General features: G+C 44.0%; 1 protein-coding gene across 3 annotated transcripts in view; it reads left to right on the top strand.

The window, feature by feature from the left end:
- garnl3 (GTPase activating Rap/RanGAP domain like 3) overlaps positions 1 to 23,292 on the top strand; it is a 331,807-nt gene that overhangs the window by 86,315 nt on the left and 222,200 nt on the right. For all 3 annotated transcript variants that reach the window (XM_065017302.1, XM_065017300.1, XM_065017301.1), the window contains exon 3: positions 4,950 to 5,024. In XM_065017302.1, coding sequence (XP_064873374.1) covers positions 4,950 to 5,024 — 75 coding nt within the window. The remainder of the gene's footprint in view (positions 1 to 4,949; positions 5,025 to 23,292) is intronic.

Genomic DNA, 23,292 nt, shown 5'->3' with positions numbered 1-23,292 from the left:
ACAGATAAGCATGCACACGCACACACACACACGTGCACACACACACACACACACGTGCACACACACACACACACACACACACACACACACACACACACATACATACATACATACACCTACTCTTTCTGTTTTTCTTTCTTTCACTCTTTTTCACACATACAATCAAATGATCTTTTCTGCCCTCACACACCCTTATTCTCTGACATTCACACACACACCCTCTCACACACACTCAGAGGAGGGGATGTGGTGCTCTCATTGCACACTGCATTGGTTTTCCCTCCATTATCCTGTGATTGGACGGTTAATGTTGCAGGAGTAGAGAGGTGACGAGAGAGCACCGCTCAGACCTTCACTCCACGTTCATCACTCACACACTCAACCAGACAGGACCCAACACTGTCCTACTGACTCACACACTCAACCAGACAGGACCCAACACTGTCCTACTGACTCACACACTCAACCAGACAGGACCCAACACTGTCCTACTGACTCACACACTCAACCAGACAGGACCCAACACTGTCCTACTGACTCACACACTCAACCAGACAGGACCCAACACTGTCCTACTGACTCACACACTCAACCAGACAGGACCCAACACTGTCCTACTGACTCACACACTCAACCAGACAGGACCCAACACTGTCCTACTGACTCACACACTCAACCAGACAGGACCCAACACTGTCCTACTGACTCACACACTCAACCAGACAGGACCCAACACTGTCCTACTGACTCACACACTCAACCAGACAGGACCCAACACTGTCCTACTGACTCACACACAACCAGACAGGACCCAACACTGTCCTACTGACTCACACACTCAACCAGACAGGACCCAACACTGTCCTACTGACTCACACATTCAACCAGACAGGACCCAACACTGTCCTACTGACTCACACACTCAACCAGACAGGTCCCAACACTATCCTACTGACGCACACACTCAACCAGACAGGACCCAACACTGTCCTACTGACTCACACACTCAACCAGACAGGACCCAACACTGTCCTACTGACTCACACACTCAACCAGACAGGACCCAACACTGTCCTACTGACTCACACACTCAACCAGACAGGACCCAACACTGTCCTACTGACTCACACACTCAACCAGACAGGACCCAACACTGTCCTACTGACTCACACACTCAACAAGACAGGACCCAACACTGTCCTACTGACGCACACACTCAACCAGACAGGACCCAACACTGTCCTACTGACTCACACACTCAACCAGACAGGACCCAACACTGTCCTACTGACTCACACACTCAACCAGACAGGACCCAACACTGTCCTACTGACACACACACACACACACACACAAGTTGTGGACAGGGGAGGTAAAGATTTCCATATAGAGAGTATGTGTCTCTGTATGTGTGTGTGTGTGTGTGTGTGTGTGTGTGTGTGTGTGTGTGTGTGTGTGTGTGTGTGTGTGTGCGCGAGTGTGTGCGTTTGTGTGTGTGCGAGTGTGTGCTGTGTGTGTGTGCGAGTGTGTGTGTTTGTGTGTGTGTGTGTGTTTACAGTACGTGTGAAAAGGATAGTAAAGGTCTGCAGTCTACTAGTGGAGTCCTGCTGTTTCTCATAAGGCCTTGCTGCCTGTATCTCATAAGGCCTTGCTGCCTGTATCTCATAAGGCCTTGCTGCCTGTATCTCATAAGGCCTTGCTGCCTGTATCTCATAAGGCCTTGCTGCCTGTATCTCATAAGGTCTTGCTGCCTGTTTCTCATAAGGCCTTGCTGCCTGTTTCTCATAAGGCCTTGCTGCCTGTATCTCATAAGGCCTTGCTGCCTGTTTCTCTAATGTCATCACATATTGTATAGTCCTCAATATACTCTTCTACTGCTGATAAGTCAGTGGCACCTTATACCTGGGACATCACTCCCCTGAGAGTAGCACACACACACAAACACAGTCCTGTGAACGCATACAACTGCACACAGAAACACATACACATACACACACACGCAAACACACACACACACAGTCCTGTGAATGCGTACAACCGCACACAAAAACACATAAACAATGACACACACACACATATACAGGCACATGAATGCACACAAGCAACACACACACACACACACACACACACACACACACACACACACACACACACCACAACAGCATGTGTAGAGGGATTATATTTGTTTACAGCCACATTGGATATGCATATTGGAGTAGAGAAGCTAGGATTTCTCCAGCTCATCCCTATAGGCCCAGTCTCAATCACATGAATCTCACACACTGCTGTTAAAACAAGAGGTCAACCGATTCATGGCCAATTAATTAGGTCCGATTTCAAGTTTTCGTAACAATCAGTAATCAGCCTTTTTGGACGCTGATTATGGCCGATTACATTGCAATCCACGAGGAGACCGCGTGACAGGCTGACCACCTGTTACTCCACGAGGAGACCGCGTGACAGGTTGACCACCTGTTACTCCACGAGGAGACCGCGTGACAGGCTGACCACCTGTTACTCCACGAGGAGACCGCGTGACAGGCTGACCACCTGTTACTCCACGAGGAGACCGCGTGACAGGCTGACCACCTGTTACTCCACGAGGAGACCGCGTGACAGGCTGACCACCTGTTACTCCACGATGAGACCGCGTGACAGGCTGACCACCTGTTACTCCACGAGGAGACCGCGTGACAGGCTGACCACCTGTTACTCCACGAGGAGACCGCGTGACAGGCTGACCACCTGTTACTCCACGAGGAGACCGCGTGACAGGCTGACCACCTGTTACTCCACGAGGAGACCGCGTGACAGGCTGACCACCTGTTGTTACGCGAGTGCAGCGTCAAAAGGACCTTGTGGCTACAAGGAGCCAAGGTAAGTTGCTAGCTAGCATTAAACTTATCTTATAAAAAACAATCGATCTTCACATAATCACTACACATGGTTGATGATATTACTAGTGTCCTCTCATGCCCAGAGAGAGGCCTGTTCCTACCAGCTTGTCCTGCGTTGCAGGGTATCGGCGTTGAAAAATCATAATCGGTTGACGTCTAGTTTAAACCATGACCTAATACACAGTGTTGTACTTATTCCATTACTATGATATATAAGAGTGGATAGAATGTCCTAGTCTCTAGGAGCTGCAGTGCAGCATAGAATTATAGACATGGAAAACTGCCTACATTGCATAACCCCCAACCCCCCATAAACACACATGTCAGCATCCTGGACTTCCTGTTCTCCTCTTGGCTTCTTCTGACCAATATAGACCATCTGCGGCAGAACACACACACATGCATGCAGAGAGAGTCCGGTGTGCCAGCACTGTGCCACGTTTTGGTGATCACTTTGGCAGAGCACAACTTTATATCATTCAGAGAATGACAGAAGAGTTAGAGAGGGAAGAGGGAGAGAGACACCCTATATCATTCAGAGAATGACAGAAGAGTTAGAGAGGGAAGAGGGAGAGAGACACCCTATATCATTCAGAGAATGACAGAAGAGTTAGAGAGGGAAGAGGGAGAGAAACACCCTATATCATTCAGAGAATGACAGAAGAGTTAGAGAAGGAAGAGGGAGAGAGACACCCTATATCATTCAGAGAATGACAGAAGACAGAGTTAGAGAGGGAAGAGGGAGAGAGACACCCTATATCATTCAGAGAATGACAGAAGACAGAGTTAGAGAGGGAAGAGGGAGAGAGACACCCTATATCATTCAGAGAATGACAGAAGACAGAGTTAGAGAGGGAAGAGGGAGAGAGACACCCTATATCATTCAGATAATGACAGAAGAGTTAGAGAGGGAAGAGGGAGAGAGACACCCTATATCATTCAGAGAATGACAGAAGAGTTAGAGAGGGAAGAGGGAGAGAGACACCCTATCAAATCAAATCAAATCAAATCAAATTTTATTTGTCACATACACATGGTTAGCAGATGTTAATGCGAGTGTAGCGAAATGCTTGTGCTTCTAGTTCCGACAATGCAGTGATAACCAACAAGTAATCTAACTAACAATTCTAAAACTACTGTCTTATACACAGTGTAAGGGGATAAAGAATATGTACATAAGGATATATGAGTGAGTGATGGTACAGAGCAGCATACAGTAGATGGTATCGAGTACAGTATATACATATGAGATGAGTATGTAGACAAAGTAAACAAAGTGGCATAGTTAAAGTGGCTAGTGATACATGTATTACATAAGGATGCAGTCGATGATGTAGAGTACAGTATATACGTATGCATATGAGATGAATAATGTAGGGTAAGTAACATTATATAAGGTAGCATTGTTTAAAGTGGCTAGTGATATATTTACATCATTTCCCATCAATTCCCATTATTAAAGTGGCTGGAGTTGGGTCAGTGTCAATGACAGTGTGTTGGCAGCAGCCACTCAATGGTGGCTGTTTAACAGTCTGATAGCCTTGAGATAGAATACCCTATATCATTCAGAGAATGACAGAAGACAGAGTTAGAGAGGGAAGAGGGAGAGAGCAACTGAGTAGAGGGAGAAGATGGAGAGAGCAGAGAGGAGAGGTTCTGTGTTGGGTTGCCAGGCAACCAGGCTTTGTGCGGTATGCGGGGCAAGGGGGTGAGAGGAGAGGAGGAGGGGAAGGAAAGGAGAGAGGATGTCATGTCTCCACAGTGAGAAGAAATGTCAGGTTGATGGAGAGACAGGTGAAGATGGCTACTTCCTCCTCTTTTGCTATGGAGAGCAGTAAACACAATCACACAATCACAATATTTTGTGTTATTGACTGTACGTTTATTTATGTGTCTCAACGTGTTCTTGTTTTCTCTCTCTCTTTATCTTCTCTCATTTGTAAAATCTTGTTCTCTCTCTCTCTCTCTCTCTCTCTCTCTCTCTCTCTCTCTCTCTCTCTCTCTCTCTCTCTCTCTCTCTCTCTCTCTCTCTCTCTCTCTCTCTCCCTCTAGCTGATCTCTAGTGATGCAGACGGAGCCATACAGAGAGCGGGTCGTTTCCGAGTGGAGAATGGCTCATCAGATGAGGTGAGGACCCCTACACGCACCCACATACACACACTCACTGATCTATAGTTATTTATTTGGATCTACAATGACCCATACATGACGCATGCAATTACACACACATACAAACACACACAGACATGGGACGTATGGGGATGTGGTGATCGGTGTGTGTGTGTGTGTGTGTGTGTGTGTGTGTGTGTGTGGTCATGAACTGGTGAACAATTAAACAGTAAAAACTATGTCTTTGGATCAACCCCCCAAATAAATACTTTACGCTTCCAAATGTTACTACCTCCCAACGCTGAAAACTGTTACTACCTCCCAACGCTTCCAAATGTTACTACCTCCCAACGCTGAAAACTGTTACTACCTCCCAACGCTTCCAAATGTTACTACCTCCCAACACTTCCAAATGTTACTACCTCCCAACGCTTCCAAATGTTACTACCTCCCAACACTTCCAAATGTTACTACCTCCCAACGCTGAAAACTGTTACTACCTCCCAACGCTTCCAAATGTTACTACCTCCCAACACTTCCAAATGTTACTACCTCCCAACGCTTCCAAATGTTACTACCTCCCAACGCTGAAAACTGTTACTACCTCCCAACGCTTCCAAATGTTACTACCTCCCAACGCTGAAAACTGTTACTACCTCCCAACGCTTCCAAATGTTACTACCTCCCAACACTTCCAAATGTTACTACCTCCCAACGCTGAAAAATGTTACTATCTCCCAACGCTGAAAAAAGTTACTACCTCCCAACACTGAAAAATGTTACTACCTCCCAATGCTGAAAAATGTTACTACATCCCAACACTTCCAAATGTTACTATCTCCCAACGCTGAAAAATGTTAATATCTCCCAACGCTGAAAAATGTTACTACCTCCCAACGCTTCCAAATGTTACTACCTCCCAACGCTGAAAAATGTTACTACCTCCCAACGCTGAGAAATGTTACTACCTCCCAACGCTGAAAAATGTTACTACCTCCCAACGCTGAGAAATGTTACTACCTCCCAACGCTGAAAAATGTTACTAACTCCCAACGCTGAAAATTGTTACTACCTCCCAACGCTGAAAACTGTTACTATCTCCCAACGCTTCCAAATGTTACTACCTCCCAACGCTGAAAACTGTTACTACCTCCCAACGCTGAAAAATGTTACTACCTCCCAACGCTGAAAACTGTTACTACCTCCCAACACTGAAAAATGTTACTACCTCCCAATGCTGAAAAATGTTACTACCTCCCAACGCTTCCAAATGTTACTACCTCCCAACGCTGAAAAATGTTACTACCTCCCAACACTGAAAAATGTTACTACCTCCCAATGCTGAAAAATTTTACTACCTCCCAACACTTCCAAATGTTACTACCTCCCAACGCTGAAAAATTTTACTACCTCCCAACGCTGAAAAATGTTACTACCTCCCAACGCTGAAAAATGTTACTACCTCCCAATGCTTCCAAATGTTACTACCTCCCAATGCTTCCAAATGTTACTACCTCCCAACGCTGAAAACTGTTACTACCTCCCAACGCTGAAAAATGTTACTACCTCCCAACGCTTCCAAATGTTACTACCTCCCAACGCTGAGAAATGTTACTACCTCCTAACGCTGAGAAATGTGACTACATCCCAACGCTGAAAATTGTTACTACCTCCCAACGCTGAAAAATGTTACTACCTCCCAACGCTGAGAAATGTTACTACCTCCCAACGCTGAGAAATGTTACTACCTCCCAACGCTGAAAAATGTTACTACCTCCCAACGCTGAAAAATTTTACTACCTCCCAATGCTGAAAAATGTTACTACCTCCCAATGCTGAAAAATGTTACTACCTCCCAACGCTGAAAACTGTTACTAACTCCCAACGCTTCCAAATGTTACTACCTCCCAACGCTTCCAAATGTTACTACCTCCCAACGCTTCCAAATGTTACTACCTCCCAATGCTTCCAAATGTTACTACCTCCCAACGCTGAGAAATGTTACTACCTCCTAACGCTGAGAAATGTTACTACCTCCCAACGCTGAAAAATGTTACTACCTCCCAACGCTGAAAAATGTTACTACCTACCAACGCTTTCAAATGCTACTACCTCCCAACGCTGGGGCGGCAGGGTAGCCTAGTGGTTAGAGCGTTGGACTAGTAACCGAAAGGTTGCAAGTTCGAATCCCCGAGCTGACAAGGTACAAATCTGTCGTTCTGCCCCTGAACAGGCAGTTAACCCACTGTTCCTAGGCCGTCATTGAAAATAAGAATTTGTTCTTAACTGACTTGCCTAGTAAAATAAAGGTAAAAAAAAAAAAAGATGTTACTACCTCCCAACGCTTCCAAATGTTACTACCTCCCAACGCTGAAAAATGTTACTACCTCCCAACGCTGAAAACTGTTACTACCTCCCAACGCTGAAAACTGTTACTACCTCCCAACGCTGAAAAATGTTACTACCTCCCAACGCTGAAAACTGTTACTACCTCCCAACGCTTCCAAATGTTACTACGTCCCAACGCTGAGAAATGTTACTACCTCCCAACGCTGAAAAATTTTACTACCTCCCAACGCCGAGAAATGTTACTACCTCCCAACGCTGAAAATTGTTACTACCTCCCAACGCTTCCAAATGTTACTACCTCCCAACGCTTCCAAATGTTACTACCTCCCAACGCTGAGAAATGTTACTACCTCCTAACGCTGAGAAATGTTACTACTTCCCAACGCTGAAAAATGTTACTACCTCCCAATGCTGAAAAATGTTACTACCTCCCAACGCTTCCAAATGTTACTACCTCCCAACGCTTCCAAATGTTACTACCTCCCAACACTGAAAAATGTTACTACCTCCCAATGCTGAAAAATGTTACTACCTCCCAACGCTGAAAATGTTACTACCTCCCAACGCTGAAAAATGTTACTACCTCCCAACACTGAAAAATGTTACTACCTCCCAATGCTGAAAAATGTTACTACCTCCCAACGCTGAAAAATGTTACTACCTCCCAACACTGAAAAATGTTACTACCTCCCAACACTGAAAAATGTTACTACCTCCCAACGCTGAAAATGTTACTACCTCCCAACGCTGAAAAATGTTACTACCTCCCAACGCTGAAAAATGTTACTACCTCCCAACGCTGAAAAATGTTACTACCTCCCAACACTGAAAAATGTTACTACCTCCCAACGCTGAAAACTGTTACTACCTCCCAACGCTGAAAATTGTTACTACCTCCCAACACTACAAAATTTTACTACCTCCCAATGCTGAAAAATGTTACTACCTCCCAACGCTGAAAAATGTTACTACCTCCCAACGCTGAAAATGTTACTACCTCCCAACGCTGAAAAATGTTACTACCTCCCCCAATGCTACCTCCCAACGCTGAAAATGTTACTACCTCCCAACGCTGAAAAATGTTACTACCTCCCAATGCTGAAAAATGCTTCCAAATGTTACTACCTCCCAACGCTGAAAATGTTACTACCTCCCAACGCTGAAAAATGTTACTACCTCCCAACGCTGAAAAATGTTACTACCTCCCAACGCTGAGAAATGTTACTACCTCCCAACGCTGAAAAATGTTACTACCTCCCAACGCTGAAAACTGTTACTACCTCCCAACGCTGAAAACTGTTACTACCTCCCAACGCTGAAAAATGTTACTACCTCCCAACGCTGAAAAATGTTACTACCTCCCAACGCTGAAAATGTTACTACCTCCCAACGCTGAAAACTGTTACTACCTCCCAACGCTGAAAACTGTTACTACCTCCCAACGCTGAAAATGTTACTACCTCCCAACGCTGAAAATGTTACTACCTCCCACGCTGAAACTCCAAAAATGTTACTACCTCCCAAAAAATGTTACTACCTCCCAACGCTGAAAAATGTTACTACCTCCCAATGCTGAAAAATGTTACTACCTCCCAACGCTGAAAATGTTACTACCTCCCAACGCTGAAAAATGTTACTACCTCCCAACTGAAAATGCTGTTACTACCTCCTGAAAAACCTCCCAAAAATGTTACTACCTCCCAATGCTGAAAAATGTTACTACCTCCCAACACTTCCAAATGTTACTACCTCCCAACGCTGAAAATGTTACTACCTCCCAACGCTGAAAATGTTACTACCTCCCAACGCTGAAAAATGTTACTACCTCCCAACGCTGAAAATGTTACTACCTCCCAACGCTGAAAAATGTTACTACCTCCCAACGCTTCTGAAAAATGTTACTACCTCCCAACGCTGAAAAATGTTACTACCTCCCAACGCTGAAAATGTTACTACCTCCCAACGCTGAAAATGTTACTACCTCCCCTGAAAATGTTATTACCTCCCAACGCTGAAAATGTTACTACCTCCCAACGCTGAGAAATGTTACTACCTCCCAACGCTGAAAATGTTACTACCTCCCAACGCTTCCAAATGTTACTACCTCCCAACGCTGAAAAAAAACGCTGAAAATGTTACTACCTCCCAACGCTGAAAATGTTACTACCTCCCAACGCTGAAAAATGTTACTACCTCCCAACGCTGAAAAATGTTACTACCTCCCAACACTGAAAAATGTTACTACCTCCCAACGCTGAAAATGTTACTACCTCCCAACGCTGAAAAATGTTAACCTCCCAACTGAAAATGTTACTACCTCCCAACGCTGAAAAATGTTACTACCTCCCAACGCTGAAAATGTTACTACCTCCCAACGCTGAAAAATGTTACTACCTCCCAACGCTGAAAAATGTTACTACCTCCCAACGCTGAAAATGTTACTACCTCCCAACGCTGAAAAATGTTACTACCTCCCAACGCTGAAAATGTTACTACCTCCCAACGCTGAAAATGTTACTACCTACCTCCAAATGTCACTACCTGAAAAATGTTACTACCTCCCAACCCAACGCTGAAAATGTTACTACCTCCCAACGCTGAAAATGTTACTACCTCCCAACGCTGAAAATGTTACTACCTCCCAACGCTGAGAAATGTTACTACCTCCCAACGCTGAAAAATGTTACTACCTCCCAACTTCCAAAAAATGTTACTACCTCCCAACGCTGAAAATGTTACTACCTCCCAACGCTGAAAATGTTACTACCTCCCAACGCTGAAAATGTTACTACCTCCCAACGCTGAAAAATGTTACTACCTCCCAATGCTGAAAAATGTTACTACCTCCCAACACTGAAAATGTTACTACCTCCCAACGCTGAAAATGTTACTACCTCCCAACGCTGAAAATGTTACTACCTCCCAACGCTGAAATGTTACTACCTCCCAACGCTGAAAAATTTTACTACCTCCCAACGCTGAAAAATGTTACTACCTCCCAACGCTGAAAATGTTACTACCTCCCAACGCTCCAAATGTTACTACCTCCCAACGCTGAAAAATGTTACTACCTCCCAACGCTGAAAATGTTACTACCTCCCAACGCTGAAAAATGTTACTACCTCCCAACGCTGAAAATGTTACTACCTCCCAATGCTGAAAATGTTACTACCTCCCAACCTCCAAATGTTACTACCTCCCAACGCTGAAAAATGTTACTACCTCCCAACACTGAAAAATGTTACTACCTCCCAACGCTGAAAATGTTACTACCTCCCAACGCTGAAAAATTTTACTACCTCCCAACGCTGAAAATGTTACTACCTCCCAACGCTGAAAAATGTTAAAACGCTGAAAAATTACTACCTCCCAACGCTGAAAATGTTACTACCTCCCAACGCTGAAAAATGTTACTACCTCCCAACGCTGAAAAATGTTACTACCTCCCAACGCTGAGAAATGTTACTAGAAATGTTACTACCTCCCAACGCTTCCAAATGTTACTACCTCCCAACGCTGAAAATGTTACTACCTCCCAACGCTGAAAATGTTACTACCTCCCAACGCTGAAAAATGTTACTACCTCCCAACGCTGAAAATGTTACTACCTCCCAACGCTGAAAATGTTACTACCTCCCAACGCTGAGAAATGTTACTACCTCCCAACGCTGAAAATGTTACTACCTCCCAACGCTCCAAATGTTACTACCTCCCAACGCTGAAAATGTTACTACCTCCCAACGCTGAAAATGTTACTACCTCCCAACGCTGAAAATGTTACTACCTCCCAACGCTGAAAAATGTTACTACCTCCCAACGCTGAAAAATGTTACTACCTCCCAACGCTGAAAACTGTTACTATCTCCCAATGCTGAAAAATGTTACTATCTCCCATCGCTTCCAAATGTTACTACCTCCCAACGCTGAAAACTGTTACTACCTCCCAACGCTGAGAAATGTTACTACCTCCCAACGCTTCCAAATGTTACTACCTCCCAACGCTGAAAACTGTTACTACCTCCCAACGCTGAAAACTGTTACTACCTCCCAACGCTGAAAACTGTTACTACCTCCCAACACTGAAAAATGTTACTACCTCCCAATGCTGAAAAATGTTACTACCTCCCAACACTGAAAAATGTTACTACCTCCCAACACTTCCAAATGTTACTACCTCCCAACGCTGAAAATGTTACTACCTCCCAACGCTGAAAAATGTTACTACCTCCCAACGCTGAAAAATGTTACTACCTCCCAACGCTGAAAATGTTACTACCTCCCAACGCTGAAAAATGTTACTACCTCCCAACGCTGAAAAATGTTACTACCTCCCAATGCTGAAAAATGTTACTACCTCCCAACGCTTCCAAATGTTACTACCTCCCAACGCTGAAAACTGTTACTACCTCCCAACGCTGAAAAATGTTACTACCTCCCAACGCTGAGAAATGTTACTACCTCCCAACGCTGAGAAATGTTACTACCTCCCAACGCTGAAAAATGTTACTACCTCCCAACGCTGAAAAATGTTACTACCTCCCAACTCTGGAAAATGTTACTACCTCCCAACGCTGAAAAATGTTACTACCTCCCAACGCTGAAAAATGTTACTACCTCCCAACGCTGAGAAATGTTACTACCTCCCAACGCTGAAAAATTTTACTACCTCCCAACGCCGAGAAATGTTACTACCTCCCAACGCTGAAAATTGTTACTACCTCCCTCCCAAATGTTACTACCTCCCAACGCTTCCAAATGTTACTACCTCCCAACGCTGAGAAATGTTACTACCTCCTAACGCTGAGAAATGTTACTACCTCCCAACGCTGAAAAATGTTACTACCTCCCAATGCTGAAAAATGTTACTACCTCCCAACACTTCCAAATGTTACTACCTCCCAACGCTGAAAAATGTTACTACCTCCCAACGCTGAAAAATGTTACTACCTCCCAACACTTCCAAATGTTACTACCTCCCAACGCTTCCAAATGTCACTACCTCCCAACGCTTCCAAATGTTACTACCTCCCAACTCTGGAAAATGTTACTACCTCCCAACGCTGAAAAATGTTACTACCTCCCAACGCTGAAAAATGTTACTACCTCCCAACGCTGAGAAATGTTACTACCTCCCAACGCTGCTGAGAAATGTTACTACCTCCCAACGCTGAAAATGTTACTACCTCCCAACGCTTCCAAATGTTACTACCTCCCAACGCTTCCAAATGTTACTACCTCCCAACGCTGAGAAATGTTACTACCTCCTAACGCTGAGAAATGTTACTACCTCCCAACGCTGAAAAATGTTACTACCTCCCAATGCTGAAAAATGTTACTACCTCCCAACACTTCCAAATGTTACTACCTCCCAACGCTGAAAAATGTTACTACCTCCCAACGCTGAGAAATGTTACTACCTCCCAACGCTGAAAATGTTACTACCTCCCAACTCTGAAAATGTTACTACCTCCCAACGCTGAGAAATGTTACTACCTCCCAACGCTCCAAAACTACCTCCCAACGCTCCAAATGTTACTACCTCCCAACTCTGGAAAATGTTACTACCTCCCAACGCTGAAAATGTTACTACCTCCCAACGCTGAAAATGTTACTACCTCCCAACGCTGAAAATGTTACTACCTCCCAACGCTGAAAAATTTTACTACCTCCCAACGCTGAGAAATGTTACTACCTCCCAACGCTGAAAATTGTTACTACCTCCCAACGCTTCCAAATTTACTACCTCCCAACGCTTCCAAATGTTACTACCTCCCAACGCTGAGAAATGTTACTACCTCCTAACGCTGAGAAATGTTACTACCTCCCAACGCTGAAAAATGTTACTACCTCCCAATGCTGAAAAATGTTACTACCTCCCAACACTTCCAAATGTTACTACGTCCCAACGCTGAAAAATGTTACTACCTCCCAACTCTGAAAAATGTTACTGCCTCCCAACGGTGAAAACTGTTACTACCTCCCAACGCTGAAAAATTTTACTACCTCCCAACGCCGAGAAATGTTACTACCTCCCAACGCTGAAAAATGTTACTACCTCCCAACGCTGAAAAATGTCACTACCTCCCAACGCTGAGAAATGTTACTACCTCCCAACGCTGAAAAATGTTACTACCTCCCAACTCTGAAAAATGTTACTACCTCCCAACGCTGAGAAATGTTACTACCTCCCAACGCTTCCAAATGTCACTATCTCCCAACGCTTCCAAATGTTACTACCTCCCAACTCTGGAAAATGTTACTACCTCCCAACGCTGAAAAATGTTACTACCTCCCAACGCTGAAAAATGTTACTACCTCCCAACGCTGAGAAATGTTACTACCTCCCAACGCTGAAAAATTTTACTACCTCCCAACGCCGAGAAATGTTACTACCTCCCAACGCTGAAAATTGTTACTACCTCCCAACGCTTCCAAATGTTACTACCTCCCAACGCTGAGAAATGTTACTACCTCCTAACGCTGAGAAATGTTACTACCTCCCAACGCTGAAAAATGTTACTACCTCCCAATGCTGAAAAATGTTACTACCTCCCAACACTTCCAAATGTTACTACCTCCCAACGCTGAAAAATGTTACTACCTCCCAACGCTGAGAAATGTTACTACCTCCCAACGCTGAAAATGTTACTACCTCCCAACGCTGAAAATTTACTACCTCCCAACGCCGAGAAATGTTACTCCCAACGCTGAAAAATGTTACTACCTCCCAACGCTTCCAAATGTTACTACCTCCCAACGCTCCAAATGTTACTACCTCCCAACGCTGAAAACTACCTCCTAACGCTGAGAAATGTTACTACCTCCCAACGCTGAAAAATGTTACTACCTCCCAATGCTGAAAATGTTACTACCTCCCAACACTTCCAAATGTTACTACCTCCCAACGCTGAAAATGTTACTACCTCCCAACTCTGAAAATGTTACTGCCTCCCAACGCTGAAAACTGTTACTACCTCCCAACGCTGAAAAATGTTACTACCTCCCAACGCTGAAAAATGTTACTACCTCCCAACGCTGAAAATGTTACTACCTCCCAACGCTGAAAATGTCACTACCTCCCAACGCTGAAAATGTTACTACCTCCCAACGCTGAAAAATGTTACTACCTCCCAACTCTGAAAATGTTACTACCTCCCAACGCTGAGAAATGTTACTACCTCCCAACGCTTCCAAATGTTACTACCTCCCAACGCTCCAAATGTTACTACCTCCCAACTCTGAAAATGTTACTACCTCCCAACGCTGAAAAATGTTACTACCTCCCAACGCTGAAAAATGTTACTACCTCCCAACGCTGAGAAATGTTACTACCTCCCAACGCTGAAAAATTTTACTACCTCCCAACGCCGAGAAATGTTACTACCTCCCAACGCTGAAAATTGTTACTACCTCCCAACGCTTCCAAATGTTACTACCTCCCAACGCTTCCAAATGTTACTACCTCCCAACGCTGAGAAATGTTACTACCTCCCAACGCTGAGAAATGTTACTACCTCCCAACGCTGAAAAATGTTACTACCTCCCAATGCTGAAAAATGTTTACCTCCCAACACAAATGTTACCTCCCAACGCTGAAAAATGTCACTACCTCCCAACGCTGAGAAATGTTACTACCTCCCAACGCTGAAAAATGTTACTACCTCCCAACTCTGAAAAATGTTACTACCTCCCAATGCTGAGAAATGTTACTACCTCCCAACGCTTCCAAATGTCACTACCTCCCAACGCTTCCAAATGTTACTACCTCCCAACTCTGAAAATGTTACTACCTCCCAACTTCTGAAAAATGTTACTACCTCCCAACGCTCCAAATGTTACTACCTCCCAACGCTGAGAAATGTTACTACCTCCCAACGCTGAGAAATGTTACTACCTCCCAACGCTGAAAAATGTTACTACCTCCCAATGCTGAAAAATGTTACTACCTCCCAACACTTCCAAATGTTACTATCTCCCAACGCTGAAAAATGTTAATATCTCCCAACGCTGAAAAATGTTACTACCTCCCAATGCTGAGAAATGTTACTACCTCCCAACGCTGAAAATGTTACTACCTCCCAACACTTCCAAATGTTACTACCTCCCAACGCTGAAAAATGTTACTACCTCCCAACGCTGAAAAATGTTACTACCTCCCAACGCTGAAAAATGTTACTACCTCCCAACGCTGAAAATTGTTACTACCTCCCAACGCTGAAAAATGTTACTACCTCCCAACGCTTTCAAATGTTACTACCTCCCAACGCTGAAAATGTTACTACCTCCCAACGCTGAAAACTGTTACTACCTCCCAACTGAAAAATGTTACTACCTCCCAACGCTGAAAACTGTTACTACCTCCCAACGCTTCCAAATGTTACTACCTCCCAACGCTTCCAAATGTTACTACCTCCCAACGCTGAAAACTGTTACTACCTCCCAACGCTGAAAACTGTTACTACCTCCCAACGCTGAAAACTGTTACTACCTCCCAACACTGAAAAATGTTACTACCTCCCAACGCTGAAAACTGTTACTACCTCCCAACGCTGAAAATGTTACTACCTCCCAACGCTGAAAAATGTTACTACCTCCCAATGCTGAAAAATGTTACTACCTCCCAACACTTCCAAATGTTACTACCTCCCAACGCTGAAAAATGTTACTACCTCCCAACGCTGAAAAATGTTACTACCTCCCAATGCTGAAAAATGTTACTACCTCCCAACGCTTCCAAATGTTACTACCTCCCAACGCTGAAAAATGTTACTACCTCCCAACACTGAAAAATGTTACTACCTCCCAACGCTTCCAAATGTTACTACCTCCCAACGCTGAGAAATGTTACTACCTCCTAACGCTGAGAAATGTTACTACCTCCCAACGCTGAAAAATGTTACTACCTCCCAATGCTGAAAAATGTTACTACCTCCCAACACTTCCAAATGTTACTACCTCCCAACGCTGAAAAATGTTACTACCTCCCAACGCTGAGAAATGTTACTACCTCCCAACGCTGAAAAATGTTACTACCTCCCAACTCTGAAAAATGTTACTACCTCCCAACGCTGAGAAATGTTACTACCTCCCAACGCTTCCAAATGTTACTACCTCCCAACGCTTCCAAATGTTACTACCTCCCAACTCTGGAAAATGTTACTACCTCCCAACGCTGAAAAATGTTACTACCTCCCAACGCTGAAAAATGTTACTACCTCCCAACGCTGAGAAATGTTACTACCTCCCAACGCTGAAAAATTTTACTACCTCCCAACGCCGAGAAATGTTACTACCTCCCAACGCTGAAAATTGTTACTACCTCCCAACGCTTCCAAATGTTACTACCTCCCAACGCTTCCAAATGTTACTACCTCCCAACGCTGAGAAATGTTACTACCTCCTAACGCTGAGAAATGTTACTACCTCCCAACGCTGAAAAATGTTACTACCTCCCAATGCTGAAAAATGTTACTACCTCCCAACACTTCCAAATGTTACTACCTCCCAACGCTGAAAAATGTTACTACCTCCCAACTCTGAAAAATGTTACTGCCTCCCAACGGTGAAAACTGTTACTACCTCCCAACGCTGAAAAATTTTACTACCTCCCAACGCCGAGAAATGTTACTACCTCCCAACGCTGAAAAATGTTACTACCTCCCAACGCTGAAAAATGTCACTACCTCCCAACGCTGAGAAATGTTACTACCTCCCAACGCTGAAAAATGTTACTACCTCCCAACTCTGAAAAATGTTACTACCTCCCAACGCTGAGAAATGTTACTACCTCCCAACGCTTCCAAATGTCACTATCTCCCAACGCTTCCAAATGTTACTACTCCCAACTCTGGAAAATGTTACTACCTCCCAACGCTGAAAAATGTTACTACCTCCCAACGCTGAAAATGTTACTACCTCCCAACGCTGAAAATGTTACTACCTCCCAAACGCTGAAAAATTTTACTACCTCCCAACGCCGAGAAATGTTACTACCTCCCAACGCTGAAAATTGTTACTACCTCCCAACGCTTCCAAATGTTACTACCTCCCAACGCTTCCAAATGTTACTACCTCCCAACGCTGAGAAATGTTACTACCTCCTAACGCTGAGAAATGTTACTACCTCCCAACGCTGAAAAATGTTACTACCTCCCAATGCTGAAAAATGTTACTACCTCCCAACACTTCCAAATGTTACTACCTCCCAACGCTGAAAACTGTTACTACCTCCCAACGCTGAAAACTGTTACTACCTCCCAACGCTGAAAACTGTTACTACCTCCCAACGCTGAAAATGTTACTACCTCCCAACGCTGAGAAAAACCTCCCAAACGTTCCAAATGTACTACCTCCCAACGCTCCAAATGTTACTACCTCCCAACCTGGAAAAACTACCTCCCAACGCTTCCAAATGTTACTACCTCCCAACGCTCCAAATGTTACTACCTCCCAACGCTGAGAAATGTTACTACCTCCCAACGCTGAGAAATGTTACTACCTCCCAACGCTGAAAATGTTACTACCTCCCAATGCTGAAAAATGTTACTACCTCCCAACGCTGAAAATGTTACTACCTCCCAACGCTGAAAAATGTTACTACCTCCCAACACTGAAAAATGTTACTACCTCCCAACGCTGAAAAATGTTACTACCTCCCAACACTGAAAAATGTTACTACCTCCCAACGCTGAAAAATGTTACTACCTCCCAACGCTGAAAATTGTTACTACCTCCCAACACTGAAAATGTTATTACCTCCCAACGCTGAAAATGTTACTACCTCCCAACGCTGAAAATGTTACTACCTCCCAACGCTGAAAAATGTTACTACCTCCCAACGCTGAAAATGTTACTGCCTCCCAACGCTGAAAAATGTTACTACCTCCCAACGCTGAAAAATGTTACTACCTCCCAACAAATGTTACTACCTCCCAACGCTGAAATGTTACTACCTCCCAACGCTCCTAACTCCCAACGCTGAAAAATGTTACTACCTCCCAACACTGAAAAATGTTACTACCTCCCAACGCTGAAAACTGTTACTACCTCCCAACGCTGAAAATTGTTACTACCTCCCAACACTACAAAATGTTACTACCTCCCAATGCTGAAAAATGTTACTACCTCCCAACACTTCCAAATGTTACTACCTCCCAACGCTGAAAAATGTTACTACCTCCCAACGCTGAAAATGTTACTACCTCCCAACGCTGAAAAATGTTACTACCTCCCAACGCTGAAAAATGTTACTACCTCCCAACGCTGAAAATGTTACTACCTCCCAACGCTGAAAATGTTACTACCTCCCAACGCTGAAAAATGTTACTACCTCCCAACGCTCCAAATGTTACTACCTCCCAACTCTGAAAATGTTACTACCTCCCAATGCTGAAAATGTTACTACCTCCCAACGCTGAAAAATGTTACTACCTCCCAACGCTGAAAACTGTTACTACCTCCCAACGCTGAAAATGTTACTACCTCCCAACGCTTCCAAATGTTACTACCTCCCAACGCTGAAAACTGTTACTACCTCCCAACGCTGAAAATGTTACCTCCCAACGCTGAAAACTGTTACTACCTCCCAACGCTGAAAATGTTACTACCTCCCAACGCTGAAAATGTTACTACCTCCCAAACGCTGAAAATGTTACTACCTCCCAACACTGAAAATGTTACTACCTCCCAATGCTGAAAATGTTACTACCTCCCAACACTTCCAAATGTTACTACCTCCCAACGCTGAAAAATGTTACTACCTCCCAACGCTGAAAAATGTTACTACCTCCCAACGCTGAAAATGTTACTATCTCCCAACGCTGAAAATGTTACTACCTCCCAACGCTGAAAATGTTACTACCTCCCAACGCTGAAAAATGTTACTACCTCCCAACGCTGAAAATGTTACTACCTCCCAACGCTGAAAATGTTACTACCTCCCAACGCTGAAAAATGTTACTACCTCCCAACTCTGAAAAATGTTACTACCTCCCAACGCTGAGAAATGTTACTACCTCCCAACGCTTCCAAATGTTACTACCTCCCAACGCTTCCAAATCTAAATGTTACTACCTCCCAACTCTGAAAATGTTACTACCTCCCAACGCTGAAAAATGTTACTACCTCCCAACGCTGAAAATGTTACTACCTCCCAACGCTGAAAATGTTACTACCTCCCAACGCTGAAAATTGTTACTACCTCCCAACGCTTCCAAATGTTACTACCTCCCAACGCTCCAAATGTTACTACCTCCCAAAAATGTTACTACCTCCCAACGCTTGAAAATGTTACTACCTCCAACGCTGAAAATGTTACTACCTCCCAACACTGAAAAATGTTACTACCTCCCAACGCTGAAAATGTTACTACCTCCCAACGCTGAAAAATGTTACTACCTCCCAACGCTGAAAAATGTTACTACCTCCCAACGCTGAAAAATGTTACTACCTCCCAACGCTGAGAAATGTTACTACCTCCCAACGCTGAAAAATTTTACTACCTCCCAACTCTGAAAAATGTTACTACCTCCCAACGCTGAGAAATGTTACTACCTCCCAACGCTGAGAAATGTTACTACCTCCCAACGCTTCCAAATGTTACTACCTCCCAACTCTGGAAAATGTTACTACCTCCCAACGCTGAAAAATGTTACTACCTCCCAACGCCGAGAAATGTTACTACCTCCCAACGCTGAAAAATGTTACTACCTCCCAACGCTGAAAATTGTTACTACCTCCCAACGCTTCCAAATGTTACCACCTCCCAACGCTTCCAAATGTTACTACCTCCCAACGCTGAGAAATGTTACTACCTCCTAACGCTGAGAAATGTTACTACCTCCCAACGCTGAGAAATGTTACTACCTCCCAACGCTGAAAAATGTTACTACCTCCCAATGCTGAAAAATGTTACTACCTCCCAACACTTCCAAATGTTACTACCTCCCAACACTTCCAAATGTTACTACCTCCCAACGCTGAGAAATGTTACTACCTCCTAACGCTGAGAAATGTTACTACCTCCCAACGCTGAAAAATGTTACTACCTCCCAATGCTGAAAAATGTTATTACCTCCCAACGCTTTCAAATGTTACTACATCCCAACGCTGAAAACTGTTACTACCTCCCAACGCTGAAAACTGTTACTACCTCCCAACTCTGAAAAATGTTACTGCCTCCCAACGCTGAAAACTGTTACTACCTCCCAACGCTGAAAAATGTTACTACCTCCCAACTCTTCCAAATGTTACTACCTCCCAACGCTGAAAACTGTTACTACCTCCCAACGCTGAAAACTGTTACTAACTCCCAACGCTGAAAACTGTTACTACCTCCCAACACTGAAAAATGTTACTACCTCCCAAAGCTGAAAACTGTTACTACCTCCCAACGCTGAAAACTGTTACTGCCTCCCAACACTGAAAAATGTTACTACCTCCCAATGCTGAAAAATGTTACTACCTCCCAACACTGAAAATGTTACTACCTCCCAACGCTGAAAATGTTACTACCTCCCAACGCTGAAAAATGTTACTACCTCCCAATGCTGAAAATGTTACTACCTCCCAACGCTGAAAATGTTACTACCTCCTGAAAATGTTACTACCTCCCAACGCTGAAAATGTTACTACCTCCCAACACTGAAAAATGTTACTACCTCCCAACGCTTCCAAATGTTACTACCTCCCAACGCTGCTTCCAAATGTTACTACCTCCCAACGCTCCAAATGTTACTACCTCCCAACGCTGAAAAAATGTTACTACCTCCCAACGCTGAAAATGTTACTACCTCCCAAAAAATGTTACTACCTCCCAACGCTGAAAATGTTACTACCTCCCAACGCTTCTGAAAATGTTACTACCTCCCAACGCTGAAAATGTTACTACCTCCCAACGCTGAAAAATGTTACTACCTCCCAACGCTGAAAATGTTACTACCTCCCAACGCTGAAAAATGTTACTACCTCCCAACGCTGAAAATGCTCCAAATGTTACTACCTCCCAACGCTGAGAAATGTTACTAAAACGCTGAGAAATGTTACTACCTCCCAACGCTGAGAAATGTTACTACCTCCCAACGCTGAAAATGTTACTACCTCCCAATGCTGAAAAATGTTACTGTTCCAAATGTTACTACCTCCCAACGCTTCCAAATGTTACTACCTCCCAACGCTGAAAATGTTACTACCTCCCAATGCTGAAAATGTTACTACCTCCCAACGCTGAAAAATGTTACTACCTCCCAATGCTGAAAATGTTACTACCTCCCCTTCCAAATGTTACTACCTCCCAACGCTGAAAAATGTTACTACCTCCCAACACTGAAAATGTTACTACCTCCCAACGCTGAAAAATGTTACTACCTCCCAACGCTGAAAATGTTACTACCTCCCAACACTGAAAATGTTACTACCTCCCAACGCTGAAAAAAATGTTACTACCTCCCAATGCTGAAAAATGTTACTACCTCCCAACGCTGAAAAATGTTACTACCTCCCAACGCAAATGTTACTACCTCCCAATGCTTCCAAATGTTACTACCTCCCAACGCGCTACCTCCTGAAAAATGTTACTACCTCCCAACGCTGAAAAATGTTACTACCTCCCAATGCTGAAAAATGTTACTACCTCCCCAAACTACCTCCCAATGCTGAAAAATGTTACTACCTCCCAACGCTGAAAATGTTACTACCTCCCAACGCTGAAAATACCTACCTCCCAACGCTGAAAAATGTTACTACCTCCCCCTGAAAAATGCTGCTGAAAATGTTACTACCTCCCAACATCCAAATGTTACTACCTCCCAACTCTGAAAATGTTACTATCTCCCAATGCTGAAAAATGTTACTATCTCCCAATCCCAAAACTACCTCCCAACGCTGAAAACTGTTACTACCTCCCAACGCTGAAAAATGTTACTACCTCCCAACAAATGTTACTACCTCCCAACGCTGAAAATGTTACTACCTCCCAACGCTGAAAATGTTACTACCTCCCAACGCTGAAAATGTTACTACCTCCCAACGCTGAAAAATGTTACTACCTCCCAACGCTGAAAAATGTTACTACCTCCCAACGCTGAAAAATGTTACTACCTCCCAACGCTGAGAAATGTTACTACCTCCCAACGCTTCCAAATGTTACTACCTCCCAACGCTGAGAAATGTTACTACCTCCCAACGCTGAGAAATGTTACTACCTCCCAACGCTGAGAAATGTTACTACCTCCCAACGCTGAAAAATGTTACTACCTCCCAATGCTGAAAAAATGTTACTACCTCCCAACACTTCCAAATGTTACTACCTCCCAACACTTCCAAATGTTACTACCTCCCAACGCTGAAAAATGTTACTACCTCCCAATGCTGAAAAATGTTACTACCTCCCAACGCTGAAAATGTTACTACCTCCCAATGCTGAAAAAAAATGTTACTACCTCCCAACGCTTCCAAATGTTACTACCTCCCAACGCTGAAAAATGTTACTACCTCCCAACACTCCAAATGTTACTACCTCCCAACGCTGAAAATGTTACTACCTCCCAACGCTTCCAAATGTTGCTACCTCCCAACACTTCCAAATGTTACTACCTCCCAACGCTGAAAAATGTTACTACCTCCCAATGCTGAAAAATGTTACTACCTCCCAACGCTGAAAAATGTTACTACCTCCCAATGCTGAAAATGTTACTACCTCCCAACGCTTCCAAATGTTACTACCTCCCAACGCTGTTACTACCTCCCAAAATGTTACTACCTCCCAATGCTGAAAAATGTTACTACCTCCCAATGCTGAAAAAATGTTACTAAAATGTTACTACCTCCCAACGCTGAAAAATGTTACTACCTCCCAACGCTGAAAAATGTTACTACCTCCCAACGCTGAAAAATGTTACTACCTCCCAACGCTGAAAAATGTTACTACCTCCCAATGCTG

The sequence above is a fragment of the Oncorhynchus nerka genome, linkage group LG4 (assembly GCF_034236695.1).
Source record: "Oncorhynchus nerka isolate Pitt River linkage group LG4, Oner_Uvic_2.0, whole genome shotgun sequence".
Taxonomy (NCBI): Eukaryota; Metazoa; Chordata; class Actinopteri; order Salmoniformes; family Salmonidae; genus Oncorhynchus; species Oncorhynchus nerka.
This window is presented reverse-complemented; position numbering and strand designations above follow the sequence as displayed.